A 25,852-nucleotide genomic window follows, 5' to 3' on the forward strand; every position below is an offset into this window, starting at 1 on the left:
CCGGCAAATATTCATTAGACACTTGTTTGCTAGCGTTTCATGTACCGATTGAACCTGCGTTAGAGTCATCCTGTTTACCATCTGGTTTTTTCCACGAATGCAAGTACTTCTGCGCAAGCTCGCGGGCATTGAGCATCATTTTTTGAATGCTTTCATTCGCATCGTCGTCAGTTGCGTCGTTTTGGTCATCCAAGTGATATGCTTCCAGATGTTCGTTCATTTCGCGTAACTCATTAGAGGATGTTTTATTGACAATTCCCTGATTAGAGACTACTGACTTAACAGAATCAGACCTCGGTGAAAAGCTGCCAGCGATAGCCACGTCGCTGGCTCCAACCTCCGCGAGCGATGATGAATTCTTAAGTCGTAGACTCTTAGACATATCTGACACTTGAGATGATGGTATTGGCGGCGCGAAGGTCCTAGGATCTGAAGATACCACAGTACTTTGCGGTGGAACAGGTTTTGACTGCCTGGAATTCGAGAAAGATTTCCTACAACCGACAACGTTTTCATCCGTTTTATCAGACTTTATTGGAGCCCTCTGTTCAACAGGAATAGCTGCATCTGATCCGTCTTCATCGTCTTCACTTTCTTCATCACTGTCCGAGTTGAATATAAAGCTTGATGACGAGGAGTTGCGCTTCAAATAGCGTGGTCTCATTCCTTTTTTCCCATTAGCAGCATGCTCTTGTGCGGTAGATCTTTCCTGATTTTTGTCAATTGCATTGACAGCTTTACCTGTGATAAAGCTGCGCGTTTTAACAGGTTGGGAAGATGTACTAGAAGCAGAGTTTGTCAAGTCTCTAAGTGAGTTTGTCTTTCCGTTCTTCCCGAAAGAAGCAGTTCTTTTCAATGACAAACCATCATCTTCATCGTCACTGCTTCGGTATTGCGAGTCTTCAATGAACTGTTCTTCACTATCCGAGTCACTGCTTTGTGATGAATCGTAAAAGAGATTATGGGTTCCTAATTGCTTACTATATCGGCTGGGTTCCCCATTGCTCGGTGAAACTGCATGGCCTATTTCATACGTTGATGCGCTGTCAGCAGCCATAGCTGCATGAAGATCAATACCATCAGGCACGTCTATAACATCGCAACCTTCCACCGGAAGAAAACTCGAAGTATCACCGGTATACACAGAGTTGTAATCATACATGTAGTCATAACCTCTGTAGGTATTCACATTGTGCGAGACTGCATTACCGTAACCATTGTATTCCTCGTTATCTGGATCCTCCTCGTCAGATCCATAGTTCAAAGTTGTCGCCGGCAGTAGTTTAATGATGGGGTTCAGGGGTAACCTAGAATGTACCGATGAGTTTTGAGAAGAACTATCTGTGTAGTGACTATTCGACTCGGTTCTTCGAGATATGGTTGGGTTAATAAATAGCCCTGCATTATCCTCATCCTCATCACTTTCATCCCCGGAAGATGATGAGTCACTGCTCTCAGCAGATTGTAATGCATCCTCATTTTTTGAAGTGGCTTCTTTCCTGATTGATTTTGAAAAATAAGTTTCATTTTCATCATCAGTGTATTCACTATCGGACGTGGGTGTGGCTAATGCCATGCACTGTTCAACTCTATCGTTAAAATGTATATGTCTGGTTTTGTTTGACTTCTCAGTCTTGAAGTTTGATTTCAAAAATGTAAACGGGCTTTCGATGTGCTCACTTGAAGGTTGACCGTCTTCGTCGGATTTTCTTTCCTCGCGCGCAGCATGCCTAGATTGTGCGTGTTGGCTGTCCGCATATCGATCATTCGAGCCAAATTTCCTTGATATCAGGTCAGACACCTTTTTAGATGAGTTAGTATCTATAGCCTGCGAACCTTGCGCTTGACTGCTGCGGTAATATTGAGCATTGACTTTGGCCGCCAAGGCATCATAATCATCGTATACATCTTTCGAAGCCTTAACACCTCCATAGGGATCCATTACAACAGACGCATGTTTCATTTCGTTGATCAGTTTCTTTACCTCGTTGAGTTTCCATTGAGAGTTTTCGGCTAAAATCTCCGAAACAGTTCTCTTTTTCAGGATCGGTTTGGGAGTTGGTGAATTTGGTGTTTTTTTCAGTACAACTTTTGCTGGTGCCGCTATTCTCTTAGAGTTTTCATCGTCTGAACCATAACCTCTCTCAACATCACTGGCATCATCCTCGTCCCGATCACGGACAATCGGACCATATAACCAGGTAACGTCGGAGTCTTTCGACCAATTAACAATCTCTGGCAAGACGGTTTTTAAATGATTCCTTGCCTTTGCCCATGTCCTCCATGAAGCGTTCTCCAGGCGAGCTGCATTGACAAGGTCTTCGGCCCGCTTCTTTTTCTTCAGGATAATATACTTCCACGATTTTGAAATGTCCCATTCATTCCAATTATGCGACAGATAGTCCACATGCCTTTCAGGCTCTCTCATTAAATCGTTGTCATCCTGCGGCAGAAGAAGCGTGTCGGCATCAGCCGGCGGCGGCGATACGGAAGGTGACAGTGCGCGGGGTCGCGACTCATATTCATCCCGGTCTGCTTCTTCTTCGTCGTTTTCAAAATTGTCATTCTCGTCATTATCGCTGTAACTACCACTATCACTGTCAGTGTTGTAGTCGTCATCGTATTCGTCAGAGTTCTCCGACGCTTCAGGGTTGTCCTGCTCCTTGCTTATACCGCCCTCGCTGGTCGATGACTTCCCCAATAGCTTCTTTGTGGGATCAATGTAGTCATCAAAATAGCCCATGGATCTGGTTCTTTTCAAATTGAAAGTGGATCTCTCAAAACTTGCATCGTCATCCGCCTGAACCGCCATCGAAACTGATGGCCCCATATCGTCGTCCCCATAACTGCCGTTTGTTTTACTGTTGTTGCCATTGCCTGAATTTGCCGATCCATTAAAGGTCGGCGTCGTGGGGGCACTATTCGACTTCTGCCTCTCCAACTGTGGCTGATTATGATCTGCAAAGTACGCAGCTGATTCACTTCCCATGCTATCTTCAAGCGCCTCCAAAGTTTGTACTACCCTCAGTAGATTAATATCTGCGACGGTAAATCACCGCGTGAACGCCTAATACACTCTGATAACTGGATTTTGCTTAGTAGTAACAAGGGAAAACCGCTTAGACAATTCTCAAAGGCTGATCCTACCCAATTCTTGGCTTTCTATATGGAGGAAACACCGCAAACTACCTGAAGCCTAGATGTCAAAAACAAAGGGTTTAGTAGACCAAACTCCACAGAAGAAAGGGAGAACTGATTAATTCGTTCTACTGATCGAAAAGACCTGCTCAGAATGCCAACAACTCGGTTCGTAGCTTATATCACTTAGCTTCTCAATACTCGTAGAGGGCCACAGGGGATGATGTTCCCAGATTTCCGGGACGCCGCCAAATTAGCTGTGGAGCGAGCTATCTAGAGAAATACTATCCGGGTAACCTCTTAAGGCAGGGTAAAGTTCATACAAGCTGTACTATATACTGGAGGGCAGATATTCATAGATGCATCCGTTTCCCTGGTCTGTGTTGGGAGCATTGGTCCCCAGATAAAGCCTGAGGCCTGTGGAGTTTGTCATGTTTCGCTGGATGGCCATTCCTGTGAAAAAAGATGCAAGTTTCTTGGCAGGCGGACTCTTGACGTTGGAAAATGACGTTGGGAGGTCCAGCTTGTTCCACAGTTTACCCTGTTTGGTCTCGAATATTTGGATGTCTCCGTAGTCTGTGTTGTGTATTATGAATTTGTCCATCCTGAGCAGTCGTTGTGACGTTCTCTTGCGATACCTGTTTCTCATCGGATCTACCGGCCCGATTTGGACCGGTGCTGGCAGTTTGGGACTGAGTGGAGACCACACGTAGCATCTGCCATCCGTGCCCGTGGTGGCCAGGGTGGTGCCCGTTTCGTCCCAGCACATGTCGTTGCAGCTCTTGGAATGGGCCAGGTCGGAGCCCGGCTGGCTCAGAGCTCGAAGTTGTCTGTTGGCCATCCTCAGATCCCACAACTGGACCTTCCCGTGAGAGGTGCCAGTGCTAACAATGTGCGGCTTGCTTGGATTGGTCTTGCAGCAGAGGATCTCGCCGTTCATCTTCCCGTGCGATAAATTAGTGATACCGGAGCTCACGACCGTTCGCAGATCCAGTAATCGCGGATAAATATCTTCGGTGGCCGCGATGATGTAAGTCCCATCCGTTTCGGTGTCGAGCTGATTTATTCGGTGCCCCAGATCTATCTCCTGAACAGCTTCAAACGCCTCAGTGTCCCAGATCTTCACTTTACAATCATTAGAACCGGTGAAGAACATGCCATTGTCGACAGCATACCATCTAGCAGATGTGATAGCAAAATGGTGGGCCTGTGTCTGGCCAGAGGGCTCAGTCGCCGCGCTCTGGAAGGCGTCTGTGACCGGAGCCGACGATTGACGATACATTCGGAACTTGTTCTGCCGAGTTTCAAAGTTATGCACCATCCGTGGCTCCTGGGAAGACGTCTTCATCCTCTTTGCAGGAGATATCAATACGGGATCCGAACCACGGTTTCTAGCCTCATAGCTTATCCTTTTGCTGTACAACCGGCCATCCGACCGACTCAACCTCTCGTCAAGCGCCCATAGCGATACAGAGCCGTCGTCACCACAGCTCAGCAAGAGCCTTCCCGTAGCAGTGTCTAGATCGAGACAAGTCACACCTGTGGTGACTCGTTTCTGCTTGGAATGCGTATAACATCTAGGAGCATCGTACTCAAGAATCTTGGCAAACTCCAGCTCTCGACCGCTTCTCACCAATGCCGAACCGTCGACATCGCCCAGTCTGTAGCGTGTTATGGTATGATTCATTTTGTTTGTCTTAAACAACTGTTACAAGGGAACCAACTATCCAATTAACAAAGTGTCTATCTAAATAACGAAAGAACAGTAGGACCAGCTGTGCCAGGGATGTCGAACTTTCTCGATCAGTTGATTATGGAGGATGTGGCCAAACATTGCCCGCAACAGTTTATGCAATACCACAAGTGTATCTCTAACAACCACGATGACCCTTCCCAATGTTCATACCGAAGGAATGATCTCTCGAAATGCATTCATGCCAAGGTACCTTCAGTACAGAAAGTGATGGCTAACTGTAAAGATATAATGAAGAAGTACGAGGGTTGCATCAAGGATAACATGGCTTCAAGAACCATCAATGAAAACTGTCTAGGCCTGCTGGCAGAGCTGCGAGAATGTGCCGAGTCGCAGATGGAGAAGGATGGAGTGAGACCCGTCAATGAGATGTTTGTCTACAGCGACGATAAGAGCGGCAGAAAATAGGTTAGATTAGCTATTACTCATGTACATAATCGGCACTGTTCTAAAACTTCTGGACAGTTTCGTAGAAACTCTTACCTTGAATCTCATGAATCTTCAATTCCAACTCAGATGGCGATCTGGAACCGTCAGAAGCTGCCAAGGCGCCCGCACCCCATGGAGAACCACCGTGGACCTCAGTGAGATTGCTCAATTCGGCAAACGCGTTCTTGTAACCCAATGGGACGTAGATTATACCGTGATGAGCCAAGGTGGAAAGAGAGTTCATGATAGTGGCTTCGTTACCACCACCGACACCGGTAGACACGAAGAGACCAGCCACTTTACCGTGTAGGGCTCCCTTCGCCCACAATCCGCCGGTGGCGTCCCAGAACGCCTTCCATTGCGCTGGCATGTTACCAAATCTGGTTGGAATACCGAACAAGTAACAGTCGTATTCCTGTAGAGTCTCTCTGGTGGCCAATGGATAGTCTGGCTTTGGCTGACCACCAAGAGCCTTCACAACATCGGAAGACAATGTCTCTGGGACTTGGAAGATATCAGCAGAGCCTCCGGCAGCTTCAACTCCTTTCTTCTCAGCCTCAGCTAGGATAGCAGTGTGCCCATAAAGGGTGTAAATGATGATAGCGACTTTTGGAGCCATTGTCTTAACAGTATATTTAAATTTGAATCAGATAACTATTGCTGATACTTGTCTCCCTAAAACCAATTGAGTCTGGCAATCAAAAATACCACTTACTGGAGCCTTTATATAGCTAGCTTCCTCTCGAGAACAATGAAACTCGTCAAAGAGGGGGTGCATTGTTAGCTCATCAAAACGCTTCCTCGAGATTAGAAAAAATTACGTAAAAAATACTAATATTGACATTTACTAGAATCTCAGGAATTTGAAGGGCCCACGTAGGGTCGATTAATAAATCGTTAGTAAATCGTTAGTCAATTGAAGATTGGCTGCCTTTTGGATGAAACGAACTCGAGCAACGCGGACTGCGTCGCGACTTGTACCACGTTGGGCAACTTGTAGATAGATCCTCCGCGACCGTCGTTGCAGCCTTGGGGGCCGTGCTCGACATCTTCATTGGCTGTAGTGACATATAGATCGTTACCAGCGATCGCACAACTGGTGACCCGGGGCGTATACGGGGGCAGCAGGTACTCCTTGAGCAATGAGCCGTCCTTCAACGAAAACTCCTGGACTTTGGCCGTGCTATAGACACAAACGTAGAGTCTGTGGTTCAAGAGATCGATGGCGCTTCCGTCGGGCTCAGGCGACTCGAACGATTGGTTATTGGCGTGCTTGATGTCGATCAATGGTTTTTTCTCCTTTGTGTTTTCGTTGTACTGCCAGATGGTGTACTCGAGCGATTCGGTGAAGTACATGGTGTCTCCCTTCTCGTTCCAATGAATCGCATTGGGGATTTTTATTCGGTCCCAAACCATCTCGACCCGCCTGTCGGACAGACGAACGCGCACCAGACAGCCCTCATCCTTGAGCGGACGGTCGAAATCGTTCATCAGCCCGACATAGAGGTACCTACCGCAAGGCGAGACGTTCCCATCGTTCGATCTCAGACGCAACGCTCTGTCCTCCGGCAGATCAGGGCAGTCCCTGTACAGAGCAATGTACTCCCACTCCTTACTGGCAAAACTGGCCTTCCCGATGCCATATTTGCATGCAAACAGCACTCTGTTGATGCGATCACTTTCCTCCTCGTCGACCAATGGGAACACTGCGCCTATCGATTCCTTGGCAGAGCCCGGATAAGGATACTTGATAGCTGCGTTCGCCCTGTAGTTGTCCAGGCCAATTTCGACATAGTCATGCGACGTCTCGGGATTCCGTATATGCTCTACTTTGTGAACCTCTCCCTTATAGATATCCACCCAGAGAAGCGTCTTTGTCTCGTTCACATATGTGATGCCCTCGGACAGTCTTGCATCCGGCACATGGTAATAAGGCTTGATTTGCCTGAAATCAGCTTCCACAATCTCGGACATTCTTCTCACCACTTTCGCCTGTGGTTGAATCCCTCTGTCACTGCGTCCATCCCTAACCATTCTTATAACTTTCACTCCAGCTTACCCTGAAATCATATGCCAGCTCTCCGATGTAAGCATAGCTATACAGCTAGAATGATTGGAACGGAACGGAGCATTATTCCTTCAGGAATCACCAGCTAGTAGGTCTCAGTGCCAACCTTTTTAATAATATTTTTTTTTTTTTTTTACTGTCGCTCTAAGATGTCAGCTAGGGCCTTTTCGACAAGAGCAGAGCAGAGTTGCCACGTTATTCATCAACATGGTAACGGTTCCTTGAAGATAGATAGACCAGAATAATCGAGAATCTGTTGACACTCTTAGTAAGATCTCTCTAGTTGTCGTGAAAAATTGAATAAAAAAAAATAGCGCATCTGTGGTCGGACTCCCGAATTGTGTCGTCGTGCGTCCATCGCAGGAAATGGCAGGAATTCACGGATATATCTCTTGATGCCACTTGGTATACCTTTATGGGTAATAGGAAATATATGCAAGCAAACAATAGGTGCGACATGTAGCTCATTAGATCTTGGACCGCATAAAGCATCTTAGTGCCGAGTCATTTTATCGTATATGGGTCTGCTTATGGCAGTGATTCCCGCCGCACAGGCCATCGATGGCCGTTGGGGAGGAACTTGTTGCCAGCTGCGGGAGAGCTCCTGGGTGACTGTGTCAGTACCAGTTAATTAAACTGGGGGTCGAGCTGCTGAGGGAATTTGAACAAATTTGCAGTTTCCCATCGACTGTTTGCTGAATGGTGGTTATGGGAAAGAGAATAACAAAAGAAATACATCCAAAAGGGAAGCACCTTGTCTCGAGATGTCGCAATGTAGCATTTAGTCACTCAATATTCCGTATTGGCCGTCTGAGTTGGGTGCCAGTTAGTTTACCCTTGACGCTTAGATATCCGAATTGAGTAAAGCCATCGATGATTGTCATCGGTTAGTAAGAGGATAATAAATCCCTTCAAATGGGGTTGGACTGTTGATGAGCTGAGGGATTCGACTAAAACGTAATGTTGTGGTAGCTAGGGATCGGAGAACCTGCGAAGGAACGAATGAGATCGGGAAAACCGAAGTAAATGGTCAGGATGCTAGTCACAAAACTCTCTCAAGTAGATCCCCTTCGACAGGTAATTCAAAAGTATAAATACTGGTTGATAGTTCCCGTCTTGAGTCTTTCTGCGTTATGTGAAATCTTGCTCAACATACAATCATCAATTTAGTGGGAATTGGTATAACTGATATCAATCAATAATTGTAACACCTAATACCAAACAGATTAATAAGATAATATTGGTAATATCTTCTCAGGCTATCGATTGAAATGTCTGACTTTGTTGAGCTATTGAAAAGAGGCGGTAATGAAGCCATTACTATTAATCCGCCAACTGGCGCGGACTTTCATTTGACCACCCGTGGTTCCGATTGGTTATGGGCAGCGTTTTGCGTTTTCATTACCTTGGCCATACTTGTCATCTGTCTGATGTTCAGAAAGGCCCCTAACGAGAGATTGTTCTACTATACTGCTATCGCACCGGTCATCTTCATGGCAATCAATTACTTTACCCTTGCATCCAACCTGGGTTGGATTCCAGTGAAAGCCAAGTACAACCATGTTCGCACTTCAACCCAAAAGGAGCATCCAGGGTATAGACAGGTCTTTTACTCCAGATACATTGGTTGGTTCATGGCTTTCCCATGGCCCATCATTCAGGCTTCGTTGCTTGGAAGCACACCGATGTGGCAGATTGCTTTCAACATCGGTCTAACAGAAACGTGGGTCGTGTCGCTGCTGATTGCCGCTGTGGTCAAGTCCACTTACAAGTGGGGTTACTATACCTTTGCCATCGCTGCGGGTATCATTTGTAGCATCAGTGTCATGACTACCACTAGAAATTTGGTCAAGAACATCGGTTCTGATGTCTTCCAGCTTTTCACCTATTTCTATGGTGTAATCATGTTCCTATGGGGTATCTACCCAATCTGTTTTGGTCTCTCTGAAGGTGGTAACGTCATCCAACCAAACTCCGAAGCTATTTTCTATGGTATCCTAGATATCCTGCTCCTCGGTGTCGTTCCATGTTTTTTCATTCCACTTGCCAGTTCCATTGGCCTTGACAGACTGGGCTATGGCCACAACCAAGCTTCTTTCCATCCACTGCCAAGCGAAAAGACAATGAACAGCATTGCATCCGCTAGGAACTCTGGTGAAACCGCTGTTTCAAGCCCCAAACCGGCTCCAAAGAAGACTAAAAAGTCCGGGAAATAAGCAATGCACACCGGCCCTCAGCAAACTCGTTTGAGTCTTTAACTCATCACGTCATTGAAATCAATTTTTAGTTCTTATGACCGAACAAAATGATTAACGATACCACCTATATGAGACGGCATTGTTCAGTCGTCTCTATTGAATCACAACATTCTAGTCATTCGTTTCACTCCTCAATTTCATTTCATTCTGTTGATTTGTACTCTGAGCTTAATCATTATTTTTTACCTTACAAGGCTCTACACAGATTATCGATCATTTAATATTACATAAACTTTTCGGTAAGACAGTTAATAGTAATAGAAATAATATCAGCTTTATCATAATCCTACCATGTCAAGACATCTTGGTCTGACATTCTATACTTGCTGTCCTTCCCGTACCAGACCTTTTCAAGTCTATTCAGGTTATGCTCTGTTAATCTTTGAAATCTCCCACCGTTCAATTTATAGTAGCTCCTAACAATATTTCTGGTTTCTTCGTCCATAGCATTTAGGCCAGCAATTAGGACGGCGAAGTTACTATAACATGTTCTTGAGTTTGCTGGCGGAGAATCACTATCGAGAAATTTGAAAAAACCGAGTATCTTCTTTACCACTTGTTGGATGGTGATAGATTCCTTCGGTATACCCAGCAATTTTAACAGGACGATAAGCAGAAAAGAAAGTACTTGTGTCTGGTGTGAGATATCATACCAGCTAATCGCAATTGTCTCTCCACTCCTCAAGGTCACCAAATCGATAGCGTTGTCCTGTATGTTGCTATTATTTGGATGCGACTGGCTATCGGGTGGAATTATGCCGGACTTGTCAATGAATTGATAATCCAGCTGTTGATCTATCTGCACCAGTATCTTTTGTGTGTTGAAGTAGCTTACTGGTTCAGTGGACTTGTCTGGGTCGGTCTGCGGAGACCATAACAGATAGTCGAGGTTTTTAGTAAAAATATCCTCCTCTTTTGTGAGATAGTATTTCTCCGACTTTCTGATAGACGTCAACGCTTTAATAACTTCCTTGATAACAAGATCAAAGTCTTCCTGGTGCCCTCTCAACAGGTTGAACTTATTCAACGGCGTCATGATGTTGAGAAACCTCAATGAATCAACATATTGATAGTCGAAAGGATTGAAAATGAGATCGAGATCATCATCGTCTGTGACTGAACCACCCAAAACAGTGCTTATGCTGGCAAAAGTTTCCATTACCTTAAACCAGCATTTTGCAACATTCATTACTTTAGATGAGTTACCGGAATTAATCTTCTTGAAAAGATCCGTGACGCCCTTCAGATGGGATCTCCATTGAGAATTCATGGTGTTTATACAATCCCATGCGAGCATTATAACCGTCAGCGTTATCGGTTCGATTTTATTCAAGACGTTGGATTCGTTTTGAAATTGCTCACCTAGAAGGCTCAAACAATGGGACAGATATCCGCAATAATTTTTCTCATCGTCAAAGCTGTTTGATTTTCGGTACGCTATTGAGGCCCCCACTGCCAAGGTGGCTGACAGGAGATAGGATTCATTGCGCGCAAAAGACAATATGATATCCCGCAACGGGTTTTCTTGCCCTTGGAAGAAAGGAGCAATGGAGTCCAAACAATCGTTGAAGAAGACCCCCAAATAATCATCGTGAACACCGCCCAATTTGAAAGAACTTAACTTGGTGTTAAAAGTGATAACATTATGCACAAGAAACGATATGGGCAACGGGCTTGCTGAAGACCTAGAGCTGGGCATTAGCTCTGGGATGTCCCAATTCGGTAGTTCTAGGTTTTTCAAATCTGCATTATCCAACAGGGAATCATTCAGTTTCATACTAACAATGTCATTGAGGTTCTGTATCAGCAAATTTGCATCATATCCGTCCATATGACCTGCAGGTATCACATTTGGCAGTTCGAGTAACTGCATATCTTCAGCGGTATCCTTTGGAGTGGCCAGTGTTCTTAACTTTTGCTTGATGATTGCTTCCTTTTCACTAGTTTTTGCCCCGCTTGCCTTTTCCCTGTTCTTCCTCTTCTTGTTCTTCAAATTCAATACATATACACATTCACGATTAAGCCGCGCACATTGCCAACAGGTTGGTTTCGTTTCGTCACATTTTATTCGCCTCCGTTTGCACTCTGTACAACCATTTCTCGAATACTTTCTCTTCACATTTCCATTGCAATCCTTGACAGTTGAAGTAACTGGCGTTTGGGGCATCGAGACGGCATTAACACCACCGTCCTCTTCACCGACTTTCTCATTCGAACTAGTTGGTGAAGTCATTGAAGCATAGTGCTCAAACCCAGACCCACCATTTGAGTATGACAAAGACCCAACCGGTCCACTGTTCTTACTAGAAAAGAGCTTTTCTGCACGTAGAAAAGATGCCTGTGAACTACTGTCACTGGGAAAGGGAGATAAACTATTAGGCGACGTAAAAGCAGAGTCAATCTCTTTATCAATTTCGTCTATCCTAGGACCAGGTCTAGAGAACATTATCGGAAAATTCCGTTAAACAAGTTGAGATTTTTCGTCAATGTGGAAGGGAACTATGCAGATCCGAATACCAGCCGCCGGAAACGTTGCGATGCTACAACTTCTTGGTGATTCGATCAAATCCGCAGTGCAGTCGCCATACTAAGCTATCTTTCGAAATTCCCCTGGAAAAGTTTTCACCTCGCAAATCTCTGTCGTCACGTGACTCCTGCTCATCTCAGCGAATGTATATAAATGTCGAGAAACTTGGATGAAATGGGCATTCTGGAGATTCTGGGGGTTCTGGAAGGGTTCGTTTGCTTCATAACTCGTCCTTAAGTAGCAGGTTCAAAACTTCCGATGGTCTGCTGTACTGGTATCGCATATCCTTTGTTACGGAGATCCATAATGGTCCGTATACTGGCTCGTGCTCTTCAACTTGTTTGTAAATTGACGTCACATCATTCCCCAGCTTCCTACAGCATCTGGCAAGCCATACCCAGGCGTCGCCAAACTTTGGATTACTGTTTGTAGCCCTTTCAAACCACTTTATTGCGGTCGAATACTGGCCGTCGCGGAAAAAGCTCGATCCAATTTCGTTCAGAACTTGGTAACTGTTTTTTGTGCTCCGCAGGGCGTCTTGGAAGACGGTTTTCTTCGTGGATGCCTTTCTGGAAGGTATGAGTCTGACGTTCGCGGCCCAAATTACTGCACTGTGCGGGAACTTTTGCAGAGCTTGGAGCACTAGAAGTTTCGCCTGATCGTGAAATCCCTCCCTGCATTCCATTTCTATTCTAGCAAGATATAGGGCTTCATCGTGTGGATTCTCCAAAAGCGCGATATCCAATTCGGATCGAGCTTTGGGGGAGTTTTTGAAATCTGTTTCGTCTGCCTTTGCTAATAGAATCCATAAAATGGGGCATTGTGGCAGCTTTTTGGTAGCCAAGGAATAAGTCTCTCTCATTTTGCTCAGTTGGCCCATGTCGTGATAAGTTTGTCCTTTTTGAATATAAAATTTGTAGCATTCAGGGAATTTCTCAAGACATTCCTGTTCTAAGAAGTCGATGGCCTCCTGGTATTGGTTCTGGAACCGCAGAAAACTAACATACTTCAAATAAAGCCTTTCTAAGTACGGCACTTCAGCCGTAGACAGAGATTGAAATGCGCAATTAAACGTTTCCTTGGCCTCTTCGAATCGCGCGCTGAAGCAAAGAACTTTCAGTTTTGCTATCCAGAAGTCCAGATGACTCGGAACTACGTTAGTGGACCTTTCCAAAATGTCAAGTGCCTTTGAGGCATCCTTTCCGTATTTCCAGACTTCCTTGGCATAGATGAGAGACAGCGTTGGATTTTGCTTTAGAGTTTTATAACCTTCCGCTTGGTGGAATAAAGTGGCCTCGTAAACCTCGTATAGTAAATCTTGCTTGCCAAGTTGGAGACAAGTGGTTCGGAGCGACATCCAAAAGCTATGATTCCCTGGATTTTTATTTATCAGAAAACGATAGGCAGTTATCTTGACAAAAGAGTTCCTCATGTCGTCAATGCTTTTCATGACTGAAGGCTGGCTCAGATCTTCCATACTTAAAGCCGCGTGCACAATAGCGACTGCAGCCTTCGGAAACATGCCATCGGCATTAAGTGCTTGGGCATGGCTTAACCATTCTACTAGCCCAGGATCGCTATGACTCTTCTGCAGCTGGGTCATACCATTAACTAAAATTTTCTCCAAACGTTCCCCAGCAATCTCCTCGTCCCCTCGTTCTTCAATTTGGACAGCCAAAATCCAAAGGCGGTAGTCTGTTGAGAGGTATTTTTTTGCAGTATTCAACGACTTCTTCGCATCGCTATAGTCTTGCTGTTTGATCAATTCTTTCCACAGATCAATACTTGTCGGTAGAAGTTCAACTGCCCGACGTATAATTCTTTGCCGTTCCGATTCATCGCTTTCAAGCATAGCCATTTGCTTCCACAACTTTTCGCTAGTTGGCAGTTCATGTAGCGCCTTCATTACCACCCTCCGCTTATTGAAAGGCTCATTTTCCAGCTCGATTGCTTCCGTCCATAACGGTAAAGACTTCGGGTTGAATCTGATCCCATCTGCAACTAGAGCTCTGCACAGCATGACGTCTGAGGAATTCAATCGCACTCTTTCCAGCCATACTTCATCATTCTTAGGACAAACTGCACAGGCCTCCTCCATTATACTCTTTGCCTTCTGAAACTTGCAAGCTTTTTCTTCGAGCCTCGCAGAAGCGATCCAACCCTCGGGCCTCATTGGATCAGCTTTTCGATAGGACGAGAGAACCATTCTCATTCGCTTAACTTCCTCCGCTTCGTCTGCATTAACCAAGTTGTTAGCTGTGGAGCTTTCCAATTCATCTAAGTAGCTGATCACATCGCTTCCAGCGGCTAAAGCATCTGAACTGACCCGCTCCAGCAAGCTATTGTCCAACTGTCGTCCTAGTAATCTTTCACGTTCCTCTGTCAGTTTAGTAAAATTGACCCCTCTATTGATAAGTGTATCAGGCGCTACGTATTCCTTCCTATTCAATTGGTCTTGAAGCCGCTCCCTCTTGTTCTTTCTAGTCAGATCACCAGCATCGGGAAGGTTCAGCCACTCCTCTTCGCTCACAGTTGCCAATGACCGTTTCAAATCAGCAAACTGCCTGGGTATCTGATTATTCACGTTTTCACTTGCGCTCTGAGTTGTCTTCCTTCTTGTTGACCGCCTAGTCTCTATGGCAGCAAAAATCTGCTCTGCTTCCACAGCTTCCTTTGATAAAGGCTCTCCGGTGAGTTCGTTGGCATGTTTTGTCACCTGGAATCCATTCTCCTCTGGTCGTAGTCGTTTTGGTATCTGAGCTTTCTTGGCTTGATCGCCTCTCGTTGAGAACCCCGTAGCTCCCCTTCCAATACCTGGTATATATCCAGGGGGAGGTTCTTGGTCCAAAAATGAAGGCCTCTGCATGCACACTTGTCGCTCTTTTCCAGTTCGGTGAAGGCTTAAAATTGGCAAGCCTTGTAATTCGCTCTTTCATACAAGAAGCCCGATGAGATGAACTTGAATGTACATCCAACCATATATGATAAAGACATATAAGAAGGCTGCTGCCCGACTCCTCGTAAAATTCTCCCAAAGATTGTGCTTTGCCGGAGCTACTAATCAGGGCGATGTCCAGTGTGAGGAGCTAGCACTTTATGGCAACATAATTGCAAACAATTAAAGTCGTCTCTATATTAAAAGGGAGATCGCACGGAGTAATTATCTAGATGAACTGTAAGTAAAGGAGAGATTTTGGGTTGGTGTAATGTATTTGTCCTGTACTTCATTTATTTGTCCTATATGTACGTTTTGAAATATTATTCCTTCACAACTTATTATGGAGGGTTGGCCGAGTGGTCTAAGGCGGCAGACTTAAGATCTGTTGGACGGTTGTCCGCGCGAGTTCGAACCTCGCATCCTTCATTATTTTTGCAAGACAAACCATGAGTCGCAGAAACTGCAATCAAGTCCACATCCATGAGCAGGTTGGTTGATCACTATGGCTAACGAAGGCCTAGCAAGTTTGTCGTGCTTTGCTGCTCAAGATGGGGCATCTTTGATTAAGTGGAACTTGCTAACAGTGAGCAAGAATGGTCGCTTACCACGGAAGAGCAATCTTACTGGAGGTTCTTAGGGAACTGTTTCATGGATTACGACTCCTATTCTTTCTCAATTGACTTGGGGAGTGTGAGATATTGCAGCTTTAGAACATGTTCGATAAAATTAAGCAAAAGATCGAGAAAGCTAAGGGAGCTCTCGAGCACAGCGACGAGAGGGTTTTGGCCTCAATACCTGAAACTTCAGGTTTGAGCAAGAAGGATATCTACAGAAATCGTTACAACCACGGTGTGAATCTAGGAGGCTGCTTTATCCTTGAAAAGTGGATATACGAGTCTGTATTTGACAAGGGCGGCGATAATGAGTTTGATGCCGTGAGCTCTCAAGTGAATCACTCGTCAGTGGATGAGGCTGCTAGCAAACTAACCAAGCACTACAATGATTATATAAGCAAGATTGATTGGAATTGGCTGAAAAACGAGGCTGGTATCACCTCTTTCAGGATTCCAATCGGCTATTGGCATGTAGGTAATGGGCAGCTTCTTGACGAGTTGCCTTTTGAGCCTCTGCGGGAAGTGTACAGCAGGGCAAAACCATGGGATATCTTGAAGAATCTCATCAACAAAGCGGCGGAATATGATATTGGTGTCCTTATTGACGTTCATGGCTTGCCAGGTGGTGCTAATACAGATATGCACAGCGGGTGCAAGAATAGTTCGCCATCATTTTTCAATAAGAGCAAACACATCGATAAAATGGTCAATGTCGTACTTCCATTTATCTGCCGGGATGCTTGCGTCAACTGTGAGAATGTAATTGGGTTGCAAGTCGTTAATGAGGCGGTCTTTGATAACAGCGCGCATGGTCAGAAAAGCTACTACTCGCGTGCTGTGGCTGCTCTGAACCGGATTGATCCGGGACTGCCCGTCGTCATTTCCGATGGCTGGTGGCCAGATCAGTGGGCCGACTGGCTCGGGCAGACGAACCTGGCTGCTAAAGTAGTGGTAGATTCGCATGTCTACAGATGCTTCTCTGCCGAGGACAAAGGTAAAGATGCGAATCAGATCATAAATCACCTTTCCGAAAGTATTAGCTGGCCGAGAGACAGGATAGACTTTGTCGTTGGGGAGTTTTCTTGTGTTCTCGACGAGGAAACCTGGAGGAAGACTGCTGGCAACCGCGACGAGTGGGTACGGAAGTTTGGAAAAGTGCAAACCAGTAATTTTGCGAATGTCGCTAGTTGGGGCTGGTTTTTTTGGACTTTGCAATTCCAATACGGTGACGGCGGAGAATGGGGTCTTGTACCTATGGTCAAAAAGGGGGCAATTCCTCGTCGGCCACAAGGTTCACCAACAGTCGACGAGAACAGAGTTAAAGAAATAATCAATGAACATATAGCCTACTGGAAAGACAAAGGCGGCGATGCTATGGAACATTGGAGGTTCGAAGATGGATTGAGGGGGGCCATAGCCGATATCAATGCTTTCGCTCAATTCGATAATTCTCGGATAGGCAGATGGAAAGCCTTGGCTATGCAGCGCAGAGCGCAGTACATCTCGCGGAAAGGTGATAGCAAATATATGTGGGAATGGGACCAAGGTTTCCAGCGCGCAATAGACGAGTTTGGTCGCTACTAGATCTCTAGATGGGTGAGAGCCACCTAGGAATATTGATACGTTCGTATAGCCAAATTTTTTGCCACGGTTACCTCTGTTAGCTCACGCATATAGAATATGACTAGATTTCGCTAATTGCTCCCATCGTCCGACAGACTAAATGGAAAGCATCGCCTTCAAGCACCGTAAGAGCACAAGGCCAAGATGTAGAACTTTAATCTCGAATTTCCTATAGAATGAGACTCACACTCCCAAAGAAGGGACATGGGGATGGTTAGTTCTCGATTCTCACGCCCAATCTACTGGTCCTATAGTGTAGTGGTCATCACTTTCGGTTTTGATCCGAACAACCCCGGTTCGAATCCGGGTAGGACCTTAACTTTTTACATATTTCACCGCCGCAAAGGGCGAAGGGCCTTGAAACGAGGCTGAACCAAACAATAAGATATCATTATTCGAATGAATGACATCTGCTAAACCAAAAATAGCCTTGTGGGCATCTCTACAAGCCAATATTGTAGCATGCGTCTCCTACGTTTTGCCTGCTCAATTCCTTGTATATAAGCACTTCAAGTCATCCCGAAATTTTTAACTGAAGTAACATACCGAAAAGTCATACAGCTCCGCAATAATGCACCATCATCAGCAACCAGTTTACATTCAACAACCGGTTTACATTCAACAAGCTCCTGCGCGTCGGGAGACTGGATGCTGTGGCTGCACAGGTTGCTGCGGAACACTATGTAACATTTTGCTCTGCTGCTGTTTGATCGATTTATGCTGTAACATAGTTACATAATTGTGCTTTATAAATAGTTAAGAATTGAAGTACTGCGAGAAACAAAACTACATAGAAGCAAAGCTGTGAATGAGACAACTTAATTTCTGGCGCAGCGTCAGTGTCAGTAATTCTTGACACTTTGAATTTCTGTCACTGGTCGGGTAATAAGAGTGAAAAGTTTGCAAGTTGTCAGCTCATATAGTATAGTGAAATGAAGTATCGAGATGTAGAGTCATCAACTTCTGCAATCCTGGTCGCAAGATAAACGCAAATCACTTCTCGAAAATGTTCATCAAGAACGACCACATTGGTGACAGAACTCGTTTGGAAGACTGGAGAATTAAAGGTTACGATCCATTGACACCACCGGACTTGCTTCAGCATGAATTTCCAATTTCTGAGAAAGGCCATAAGATCATTATTGATGCCAGAGAGGCAGTTTGTGACATTTTAAATGGTAAAGATGACCGTTTGGTGATCGTTATTGGCCCATGTTCGATTCATGATCCGAAGGCTGCGTACGAGTATGCTGACAGATTGGCCGAGGTATCCAAGAGACTCTCAAAAGACCTGTTGATCATCATGAGAGCTTACTTGGAGAAACCAAGAACCACTGTTGGCTGGAAAGGCTTGATCAATGATCCAGATATCGATAATTCGTTCCAAATCAACAAAGGTTTGAGAATTTCGAGAGAAATGTTCACCAAATTGGTGGAAAAGCTGCCTATAGCTGGTGAAATGCTGGATACTATCTCGCCGCAATTCTTGAGTGATTGTTTCTCCTTGGGTGCTATCGGTGCCAGAACGACTGAATCTCAATTGCATAGAGAGTTGGCCTCTGGTTTATCTTTCCCAATCGGCTTCAAAAATGGTACTGATGGTGGACTTCAAGTAGCCGTTGATGCAATCAGATCCGCTTCCCATGCTCACTACTTTTTGTCTGTCACAAAACCAGGTGTCACTGCTATCGTCGGTACTGAAGGCAACAAAGACACTTTTATCATTCTGAGAGGTGGCAAAACGGGCACCAACTTTGATTCCAAAGGCGTCAAGGAAGCTAAGGCCCAATTGTTGAAGCACAAATTGATTGACGAAAACGACACACAAAGAAGGATCATGATTGACTGTTCGCACGGCAACAGCAACAAAGATTTCAGAAATCAACCAAAGGTTGCCCAGAATATCCACGACCAGTTGGAAGCAGGTGAAAATGGAATTTGCGGTGTCATGATCGAGTCCAATTTGGTTGAGGGCAGACAAGATGTGGCCCCCGAAGGTGGCCGTGCCGGCCTCAAGTACGGTTGCTCCATCACAGATGCCTGTATTGGTTGGGAGTCTACTGAACAGGTCTTAGAGCTGTTGGCCGACGGTGTGAGAAAAAGAAGGACTGCCCTTGGTAAATAATGTAGAAAAAGTGATGTGGGATGAGTTATCGATCTTGTCCCTAACAATCCGTGTATATGCAATGCAAGTTTATTTATGCTTCAGCGAAGGTGTTGCAATGTCTTCGATAGGAGGTTTGAGAAGCGAACTGGTATCCATCGGTAAACAGAGGCAAAATGCGCTGTCGCAGCTTATTCCTTTTGAGCGCTTTCTGGTTCCTTCAATTTAGAAATAGTCGTATTAAGCTCCTTGTTCTTCATCTGAGCGAGCTGCAGCTCGATCTGCATCTCCTTCGCTCTACCATACGCTAGCATTTTAGCCATTTCTTGGTTCTCCTTAGTCAGTATCTCAATCCTTGTCACCATCTTATGAGCGAGCGCCTCGGCATCGTATCTGCCATACTTTGTCACTGAGTTTGAGGGATCCAATGCCAAAGCTGTAAGAATGCTTTCTAAAGCATTTTTTGTTTCCGCTAATTCATCATCCTTACTGCGTAACGTGGAAGAGAGTCTTCGAAAGACTTGTTCCACGTTCTTGGGAGCTTCCAGCGAGGTCTTGTCCTTATGCAAATTTTGTCTCTCTTGTTTGTACTCGGACTGTTTGAAATTCAAAGCCTCATTGAATGAGCCTCTCAGTTTTTGAATCTCATTCTCCAAACTCTCATTCTGCGTTTCCTTGATCCGCAGCTTTAGCGTAAGCGACTTCACCAACTCATTGTTCGTGCCAACGTCACCGACTTGCAAACCATCCGCATAATTAGCGTTTGAGTTACTCTTGCTGGCAGAAGAATCCAAACAGCAATCAAAACTACTGTCCAAAGTGTTATTTGCATAGTTTTTGGATGACGTGAACCCTGAGGAAGCTGTTATCGGACCACTGAAACTCGAGTTGTCATCAGCACCGGTCCCGCCGAGCGTACCTGTTCCCTGGTTTCTCACATACGCATCCGACCAGTCCACTACCCGTGGCATAGCCATAGAATTGGGACCATATAACCCACCAGCGCCAGCGGTGGCATTATCTGGTCTGTTCTGCAACTGACCTGCATTGTTGTAACCAGACAACAAAAAATTCGAATCGGCACCATTCATTGCTGGGGGAAAAGGGTAGTTCATCGCCATAATATTCGCATTTCCTGTAAAGTTCTGGTGCCTTAACGACGTTTCATCACCTTGAACTTCCTCCCTACGTTCATGGTTTCCCTGATAAATAAAGCCATCGACCGACATGTCAAGGGTTCTTTCGTAGCCACAATTTAAATGGCTCATGGGTTATCAGATCCGCTTGGCGATCTGAACAGTTCGATACATATCGAGTAATACAGTCATTATCTTAGGTTGATGTCCCTTCATCTGCATTTCAGACCGCGTCACAAGCCCCAAATCTGACACTTGATGATAGATCATATTAAACAAAATAATTAAAATATTTGACGAATTTGACCAAACATCAAAGCCAGTATGGATTGTAGCTTGAGTAGATCTAGAATCTTGAATAGAAGTACAAGTAACCATTTTTCCTCATCTCTTCAAAATTGTCTTCGACGGCGACGACGATCTTTTCGTCATTGTACAATACCCATTTCTCTTCTTGATCGACATATTTTCTGATGAATGCAACGTAGTGGCCAGAGTGGGCAGAGTTGCCCTTGTGACAAACTATCGCGACTAGTTTGTAGGGTGCTGGTGTAGGATGCCCATGGGTCTCGGCTTCTGTGTCTGGGGCAGTTCCTCTTGGCAACTCGCCGTCGTCGTCCATGTGGCAGAAGACCCATTCGACGCTGCGGCTCACGTCACCATTGTGGAGGATCAATGCCTTGCGGCACAGTTTAGGATCTAGGCCCATTGCGGTCATGTTGTCGAGGGATTCTTGGTCGACTTGGTTTGGAACGTGTGCCGCTTTTTTAGACAGCGTCAAAGGGACATCTAGATCAGGGTCGTCCATATGTTCGAAGAGCCAGTTCATCGCTGGTTCAGTTTCTACGTTGCCGGATGCATGAAGGGCTTTCGCGATGGCGTTTGGTGTGAAGCCCATCTCAACGAGCTGTGAGACGCATGTGGGATTTGGTACGAACTCATCTGTTCGGTCTTCATCTGTATCGCGCAACATGACTTCTGTTTCAGGGTCGAATCCACGCGATTGGAAGCTTGAAAGATCCAGCGTGTCAGACAGATCGCTTAACCCGGGTATCTCCAAGTCGTCATTGGTCTTTACGGGAGTCCAATTTACCAGTTTGAGCCGCACAGGGTTTATCACTAAGGTGTCTGGGAAAGTCTGAAAGCCCGGAGTTCTGGTTGCAGTTCCAGTTTCATTGCACTCCGGACATCTAAATTCCAGTGTCTCACCGCTAAAGTAAGCCTGTAGTCTCTCTAGAAGATGTTGCGAGTTATCTGGATTGTCAGACTCTTTCAGAGGAATCTGTATCGCCTTACATGGCTCACTGCTGTATCTCACCTTCTTACACTTGTTGCACTGCAGTTTATCTTGCATTACAAACTTCATCAGGTTGTTGGGATTGTGGACGACCCCTGTGAAGATTTTTTGGTCGAGCTTGTCGATCAGATAAGTCAAGAATTCCAGCGCGTCCTGCTGTCTCTCACTGCTAAACTCCTCGTGGCCCTGGCCAATACATTTTTTGAAACTCCTGGGTCGTATTCCATTGGCATACAACTCTGGCTCGATCTCTAGGGCATTGTTTATTTTGATCAACTGGCACCTAAGGTTCGTGCCAGGATAGAGCACGTCTAATGGAAAAGCTTGGCCAACCTGACCCCAGGAGTAATCTTTAACCCCTCCATTGAGTAAGCATTGTAAGACGGAGTTGAGATAGCAAGAATTACCCAAGTTGATCAAACCACAGCCATACTGTTTGCCCACAGGCAATCTCTTTAAGTCGTTCCCTTTCGCATCCACCATTCGAAAATCCCAATTCATATTTTGCTCCACCTGCAGTTCGACCAGACTTTTTTCGCTTGCCATTTTGTTATCTAGATCGATACCGAACCTTGAGAGAGCTTGACCCAGCTGCTTGTTGTCATCAAATTTTACCTCATCGTTACATGAATAGCAGTAAATATCAGCCGATGACTGACTTAACGAGCCCAGTTTAACAGCCAGAGCATGCGATGGATTTCCTTCGAAATGTTTTAACGCGTGGGAATGACCTTCGATACCAACTTGCTCTCTACCACATCCAACGTTACCACAATGCAAACACACCCACAGGTTTTGTGCCAACTGACAGTCATTACAGGTGTCGGCAATTGTCTTTGGTTCGCTGTCTACGACTTTGAAGTCTTTGGTATGAGGACAGCTGCTTATAGAAAGTTCCCATGACGATGTCTTGTCCACTAACTCCTGAGATTTAGAGCCTAAGATCTGTCTGATCTTCTCACTCATTATTGCAGGTATATTGGAGTCTCTGTCGGAGAATGAAGTAGTTTGGGATGATGTTGACAAATCGTACTTTAGCAAAGACCACTTAATATCAAAACATTCATCTTCAGACTTTTCGACGACATTAAGCTTGATCTTCTTATTGGTTTGATCCATTTGTTGATCTTCGTCATCCTCAGCTTTCCTAACTTTAGCGATACATAGGTAATTCGAATGAACAGTCTCATCATTATTATCACTAACTCGTGTGTGGATTGGCAGATGCCGTTGGCAAACAGCCTGGAAACACGACAGGCAAAGGTCTAGACTATGTAAGGTACCTTGATCGCTTGTGGTTTCGTTGTACACTGTCTCAAAGCAGTAAAGACATTCGTCTTTTGCAATGACTGAAGGAACATTAAGCTGTTTCCAGAATTCCTCGTCCATCATTCAATAAAGCTGGAGAAGCCTGCCACCTCTTTATTCAGTGATCCTTAATTTTATATCAACCTTAGTTGTACAAGTTAACACTAGCACTTCTTTATTATTGCCCGCTTTCCGAAAAATTGTATAATATTTACATGCTATGAAGCTATGGAGCCAAGTAGTGTAAAATGAAAGCCTTATTGGTTCCAAGTGATTATGCCAGCATCATCTACCGTGCACTTTCTCTCGATGACCATTTCACACAGTCTGTCCACCGCGATCTTGCCCCTGTAGGCCCTGTCGAAATTAGTGAAATGTGAGATTACCTCATTTCTTGTGATGGAGAGAGCGTCATTCTGGCCGTCCTGGCCCAAAATGTAGTTCCTTATGGCAGTTTCCGTGGGCAACTGAAATTTCAAGTGATGCGGATATTGTTTCCAAGTGACATTGGCGAGATTTCTCCATAGCGACACAGGCATAGAGGGCCTAGGAGAGACCAAGGCTGTGATTTTCGAGGGAGTGATGTCGTCAATTGATTGTCTCCAAGCGTAAGGAGTCTTTTGCTTTCTAATCAGTTTGTGGATGGCGGCCTGTGAGAACTCGACGGGTGAATCCTTATCTTCCGCCGCGACACAGAAGTTCGTTGCCGTGTACAGGTCCCTTTTCAGCGAAGACTCGATGTTTTCTTTGGAATTTTCCTGCAATAAGCGGAGAGCTACCGACAAAGAGGTTGGAGATTTCTGCAAGAGTTTTGTCTTGATCTCGACAGCAAATTGTTTTGCTTCGCGACTCACATCCGTAGTACTGGCGATCACCTCATCAAGTTTTTGCAAGAGATGCTTAATCGAATTGGTCTGTGCAATATCGAAGCAGCGTTCGATCACATTCAACTGGTCGTTGGAAAACCTGAACCGGTAGTCTTTGGGCAACTGACTGGAATATTCCTCAACCGCGTTGTTGACCATGGAAAAGAACGATTCGTCCGATGCGCTTGTATTTTCGATAGCTTTCAGCTCCGCCAATCTCGTCTCCAGCTCGTCCAAGTTCTCGTGTTTGGCATAATGTGACGCCAACCCCAGCATATAGGCATCTTCACCACTGATCACATCGCCCGTCAGAGCCAGATACAGCGCCATTTGGCCACTCGTATTGGCCAAAGTTATCACTCTGGGTAGCGCAAAGGTGGTTCCAACGTCTGGAAACAGACCGATGTCCATCTCGGGCATAGCCCACTTCGTATGTTCGGTCGCGACCCTGAATGGGGTATGTATAGACAGCCCGACCCCGCCACCCATCGTGATCCCATCCATGAACGCCACGATAGGCTTCTGATACGTTGCCATTTGGAAGTTGAGCGAATACTCAGCGGTGAACAACCTCGCCGAATCCGCTGCCCGCCCATTAACGTTGCTCTCGGCAACCGCAGAAACGTCACCGCCAGCACAAAATGATCTAGGCTGGTTCGCAGATTTCAAAACCACCAATTGTGCACAATCGCTCTTGGCATACTCATTCAAAGTACTAAACATAGACTCACACATCTCCTCATTTAGAGCATTCAGCTTCTTTGGCCGGTTCAAAGTCACCACACGCGCCGTGTCTCGAATGTGAAACAACACAGGTTTCTCCAGATTCACGTTAGAAGTCATAAACGTTCGTCTTATTACTTCGCTTCTTCTCGCAACGTTACGCAACATTCGAAAAGAAAACCCAAAATCTCAAAAGCTTCTCTATAATTGAGCAATCAGTGAACCCCTAGACTCTTATATCCAACTCAATTCCCAGGCTAGCCTCAAATTTCTACCGACTTGCTGCCAGCTTAATTATCGTCAATTCAGTAATCCAGGACATCCGCAGTTTTTTCGAGGGCTCCGACAACTGTCCGAAGAGAACCCTGTCGCTGTCGGACAACCGGCTGAACCATCTGTCCGCCTATTAGTATATAATGTGCAACTAGTGGATGGTTGGGAGTCCACAGGAAGCCATTAATGATGCCATTGATCTTGTTAATCTTATCCTCTCTGGATTTGCGATTGCGAAGTCGCCAGCCGTGTTTTAAATCATGTCTATATACATTTGCTTAGTTTGTACCGCATTGTATTGTCTTGGCTCGCTTGGGATTGCCTTGGCTCGTGTGTTCCCATTGCATTCACGAGTAGTGCCGAGTTCTTAGTAGAAGGGGTATTAACAAAACTTACGGCCGTAGCTCACAGCAGAAAGTACTTGATCACGCCAAAGACACTCAAACTGAAGATTATCAGAAAGAATGTATGCAAACAGAAGGAATCGAACGATGTCATCAAATAATATGGCAGATGGATGTAGTACATCCAGTAGAGGCTTTCGACAAAATCTGCTATCGCGTCGCCGGCTTTCTCGAAGAAGTCCTTACCTGAAGCCTTCCGCAACTTGCGTTCCCTTATAGTCTCTCTGTATTTCATAGAGTTCTTGGTCCTGCTCGCAGCGACGCTTTGCCCTTTGTTCTTCTGTGCCTGTATGTGGTTCATACTTGTGATGGTGCAGCAGCGTCAGTAGTCGACTGCGATTCTGCTGAGACTTGTCGGAGATGTGGAAGATAAACCGCTACCGATACTCCTAC

General features: G+C 45.3%; 15 protein-coding genes and 2 non-coding genes across 17 annotated transcripts; 7 read left to right on the top strand and 10 right to left on the bottom strand.

The window, feature by feature from the left end:
* Nucleotides 1–37: 37 nt before the first annotated feature.
* Nucleotides 38–2,989, bottom strand: REG1 (protein phosphatase regulator REG1; the record flags this gene model as incomplete). The annotated part of the gene is made up of 1 exon (XM_037282938.1): nt 38–2,989. One exon carries the CDS (start codon nt 2,987–2,989, stop codon nt 38–40), a length of 2,952 nt encoding a protein of 983 aa, XP_037138834.1.
* A 480-nt stretch (nt 2,990–3,469) lies between these two features.
* On the bottom strand, nt 3,470–4,825 carry RAD28 (Rad28p; the record flags this gene model as incomplete). Its single annotated transcript, XM_037282939.1, has 1 exon — nt 3,470–4,825. The coding sequence occupies one exon, from the start codon at nt 4,823–4,825 to the stop codon at nt 3,470–3,472; it is 1,356 nt and encodes a 451-aa protein (XP_037138835.1).
* Nucleotides 4,826–4,924: 99 nt separating this feature from the next.
* Nucleotides 4,925–5,299, top strand: MIX14 (Mix14p; the record flags this gene model as incomplete). The annotated part of the gene is made up of 1 exon (XM_037282940.1): nt 4,925–5,299. The coding sequence occupies one exon, from the start codon at nt 4,925–4,927 to the stop codon at nt 5,297–5,299; it is 375 nt and encodes a 124-aa protein (XP_037138836.1).
* Nucleotides 5,300–5,339: 40 nt separating this feature from the next.
* HG536_0C03310 (flavodoxin-like fold family protein) lies at nt 5,340–5,939 on the bottom strand (the record flags this gene model as incomplete). Its single annotated transcript, XM_037282941.1, has 1 exon — nt 5,340–5,939. One exon carries the CDS (start codon nt 5,937–5,939, stop codon nt 5,340–5,342), a length of 600 nt encoding a protein of 199 aa, XP_037138837.1.
* Nucleotides 5,940–6,232: 293 nt separating this feature from the next.
* Nucleotides 6,233–7,354, bottom strand: HG536_0C03320 (regucalcin; the record flags this gene model as incomplete). Its single annotated transcript, XM_037282942.1, has 1 exon — nt 6,233–7,354. The coding sequence occupies one exon, from the start codon at nt 7,352–7,354 to the stop codon at nt 6,233–6,235; it is 1,122 nt and encodes a 373-aa protein (XP_037138838.1).
* Nucleotides 7,355–8,659: 1,305 nt separating this feature from the next.
* Nucleotides 8,660–9,604, top strand: HG536_0C03330 (opsin family protein; the record flags this gene model as incomplete). Its single annotated transcript, XM_037282943.1, has 1 exon — nt 8,660–9,604. The coding sequence occupies one exon, from the start codon at nt 8,660–8,662 to the stop codon at nt 9,602–9,604; it is 945 nt and encodes a 314-aa protein (XP_037138839.1).
* A 328-nt stretch (nt 9,605–9,932) lies between these two features.
* LYS14 (Lys14p) lies at nt 9,933–12,092 on the bottom strand (the record flags this gene model as incomplete). The annotated part of the gene is made up of 1 exon (XM_037282944.1): nt 9,933–12,092. One exon carries the CDS (start codon nt 12,090–12,092, stop codon nt 9,933–9,935), a length of 2,160 nt encoding a protein of 719 aa, XP_037138840.1.
* A 301-nt stretch (nt 12,093–12,393) lies between these two features.
* Nucleotides 12,394–15,039, bottom strand: PRP6 (U4/U6-U5 snRNP complex subunit PRP6; the record flags this gene model as incomplete). The annotated part of the gene is made up of 1 exon (XM_037282945.1): nt 12,394–15,039. The coding sequence occupies one exon, from the start codon at nt 15,037–15,039 to the stop codon at nt 12,394–12,396; it is 2,646 nt and encodes an 881-aa protein (XP_037138841.1).
* Nucleotides 15,040–15,453: 414 nt separating this feature from the next.
* Nucleotides 15,454–15,537, top strand: HG536_0Ctrna7L. The gene has a single exon. It is a non-coding gene; the product is annotated as a tRNA-Leu (tRNA).
* Nucleotides 15,538–15,824: 287 nt separating this feature from the next.
* MRX18 (17-beta-hydroxysteroid dehydrogenase-like protein) lies at nt 15,825–17,309 on the top strand (the record flags this gene model as incomplete). The annotated part of the gene is made up of 1 exon (XM_037282946.1): nt 15,825–17,309. One exon carries the CDS (start codon nt 15,825–15,827, stop codon nt 17,307–17,309), a length of 1,485 nt encoding a protein of 494 aa, XP_037138842.1.
* Nucleotides 17,310–17,592: 283 nt separating this feature from the next.
* HG536_0Ctrna3Q lies at nt 17,593–17,664 on the top strand. Its single transcript has one exon. It is a non-coding gene; the product is annotated as a tRNA-Gln (tRNA).
* A 255-nt stretch (nt 17,665–17,919) lies between these two features.
* On the top strand, nt 17,920–18,087 carry HG536_0C03365 (uncharacterized protein; the record flags this gene model as incomplete). The annotated part of the gene is made up of 1 exon (XM_037282947.1): nt 17,920–18,087. The coding sequence occupies one exon, from the start codon at nt 17,920–17,922 to the stop codon at nt 18,085–18,087; it is 168 nt and encodes a 55-aa protein (XP_037138843.1).
* A 267-nt stretch (nt 18,088–18,354) lies between these two features.
* On the top strand, nt 18,355–19,473 carry ARO3 (3-deoxy-7-phosphoheptulonate synthase ARO3; the record flags this gene model as incomplete). The annotated part of the gene is made up of 1 exon (XM_037282948.1): nt 18,355–19,473. The coding sequence occupies one exon, from the start codon at nt 18,355–18,357 to the stop codon at nt 19,471–19,473; it is 1,119 nt and encodes a 372-aa protein (XP_037138844.1).
* A 170-nt stretch (nt 19,474–19,643) lies between these two features.
* On the bottom strand, nt 19,644–20,720 carry MUM2 (Mum2p; the record flags this gene model as incomplete). Its single annotated transcript, XM_037282949.1, has 1 exon — nt 19,644–20,720. One exon carries the CDS (start codon nt 20,718–20,720, stop codon nt 19,644–19,646), a length of 1,077 nt encoding a protein of 358 aa, XP_037138845.1.
* Nucleotides 20,721–20,934: 214 nt separating this feature from the next.
* Nucleotides 20,935–23,277, bottom strand: UBP14 (ubiquitin-specific protease UBP14; the record flags this gene model as incomplete). The annotated part of the gene is made up of 1 exon (XM_037282950.1): nt 20,935–23,277. One exon carries the CDS (start codon nt 23,275–23,277, stop codon nt 20,935–20,937), a length of 2,343 nt encoding a protein of 780 aa, XP_037138846.1.
* A 173-nt stretch (nt 23,278–23,450) lies between these two features.
* Nucleotides 23,451–24,950, bottom strand: EHD3 (mitochondrial 37S ribosomal protein mS47; the record flags this gene model as incomplete). The annotated part of the gene is made up of 1 exon (XM_037282951.1): nt 23,451–24,950. One exon carries the CDS (start codon nt 24,948–24,950, stop codon nt 23,451–23,453), a length of 1,500 nt encoding a protein of 499 aa, XP_037138847.1.
* A 510-nt stretch (nt 24,951–25,460) lies between these two features.
* Nucleotides 25,461–25,760, bottom strand: TSC3 (Tsc3p; the record flags this gene model as incomplete). The annotated part of the gene is made up of 1 exon (XM_037282952.1): nt 25,461–25,760. One exon carries the CDS (start codon nt 25,758–25,760, stop codon nt 25,461–25,463), a length of 300 nt encoding a protein of 99 aa, XP_037138848.1.
* Nucleotides 25,761–25,852: the final 92 nt, after the last annotated feature.

Source organism: Torulaspora globosa, chromosome 3 (assembly GCF_014133895.1).
Source record: "Torulaspora globosa chromosome 3, complete sequence".
Taxonomy (NCBI): Eukaryota; Fungi; Ascomycota; class Saccharomycetes; order Saccharomycetales; family Saccharomycetaceae; genus Torulaspora; species Torulaspora globosa.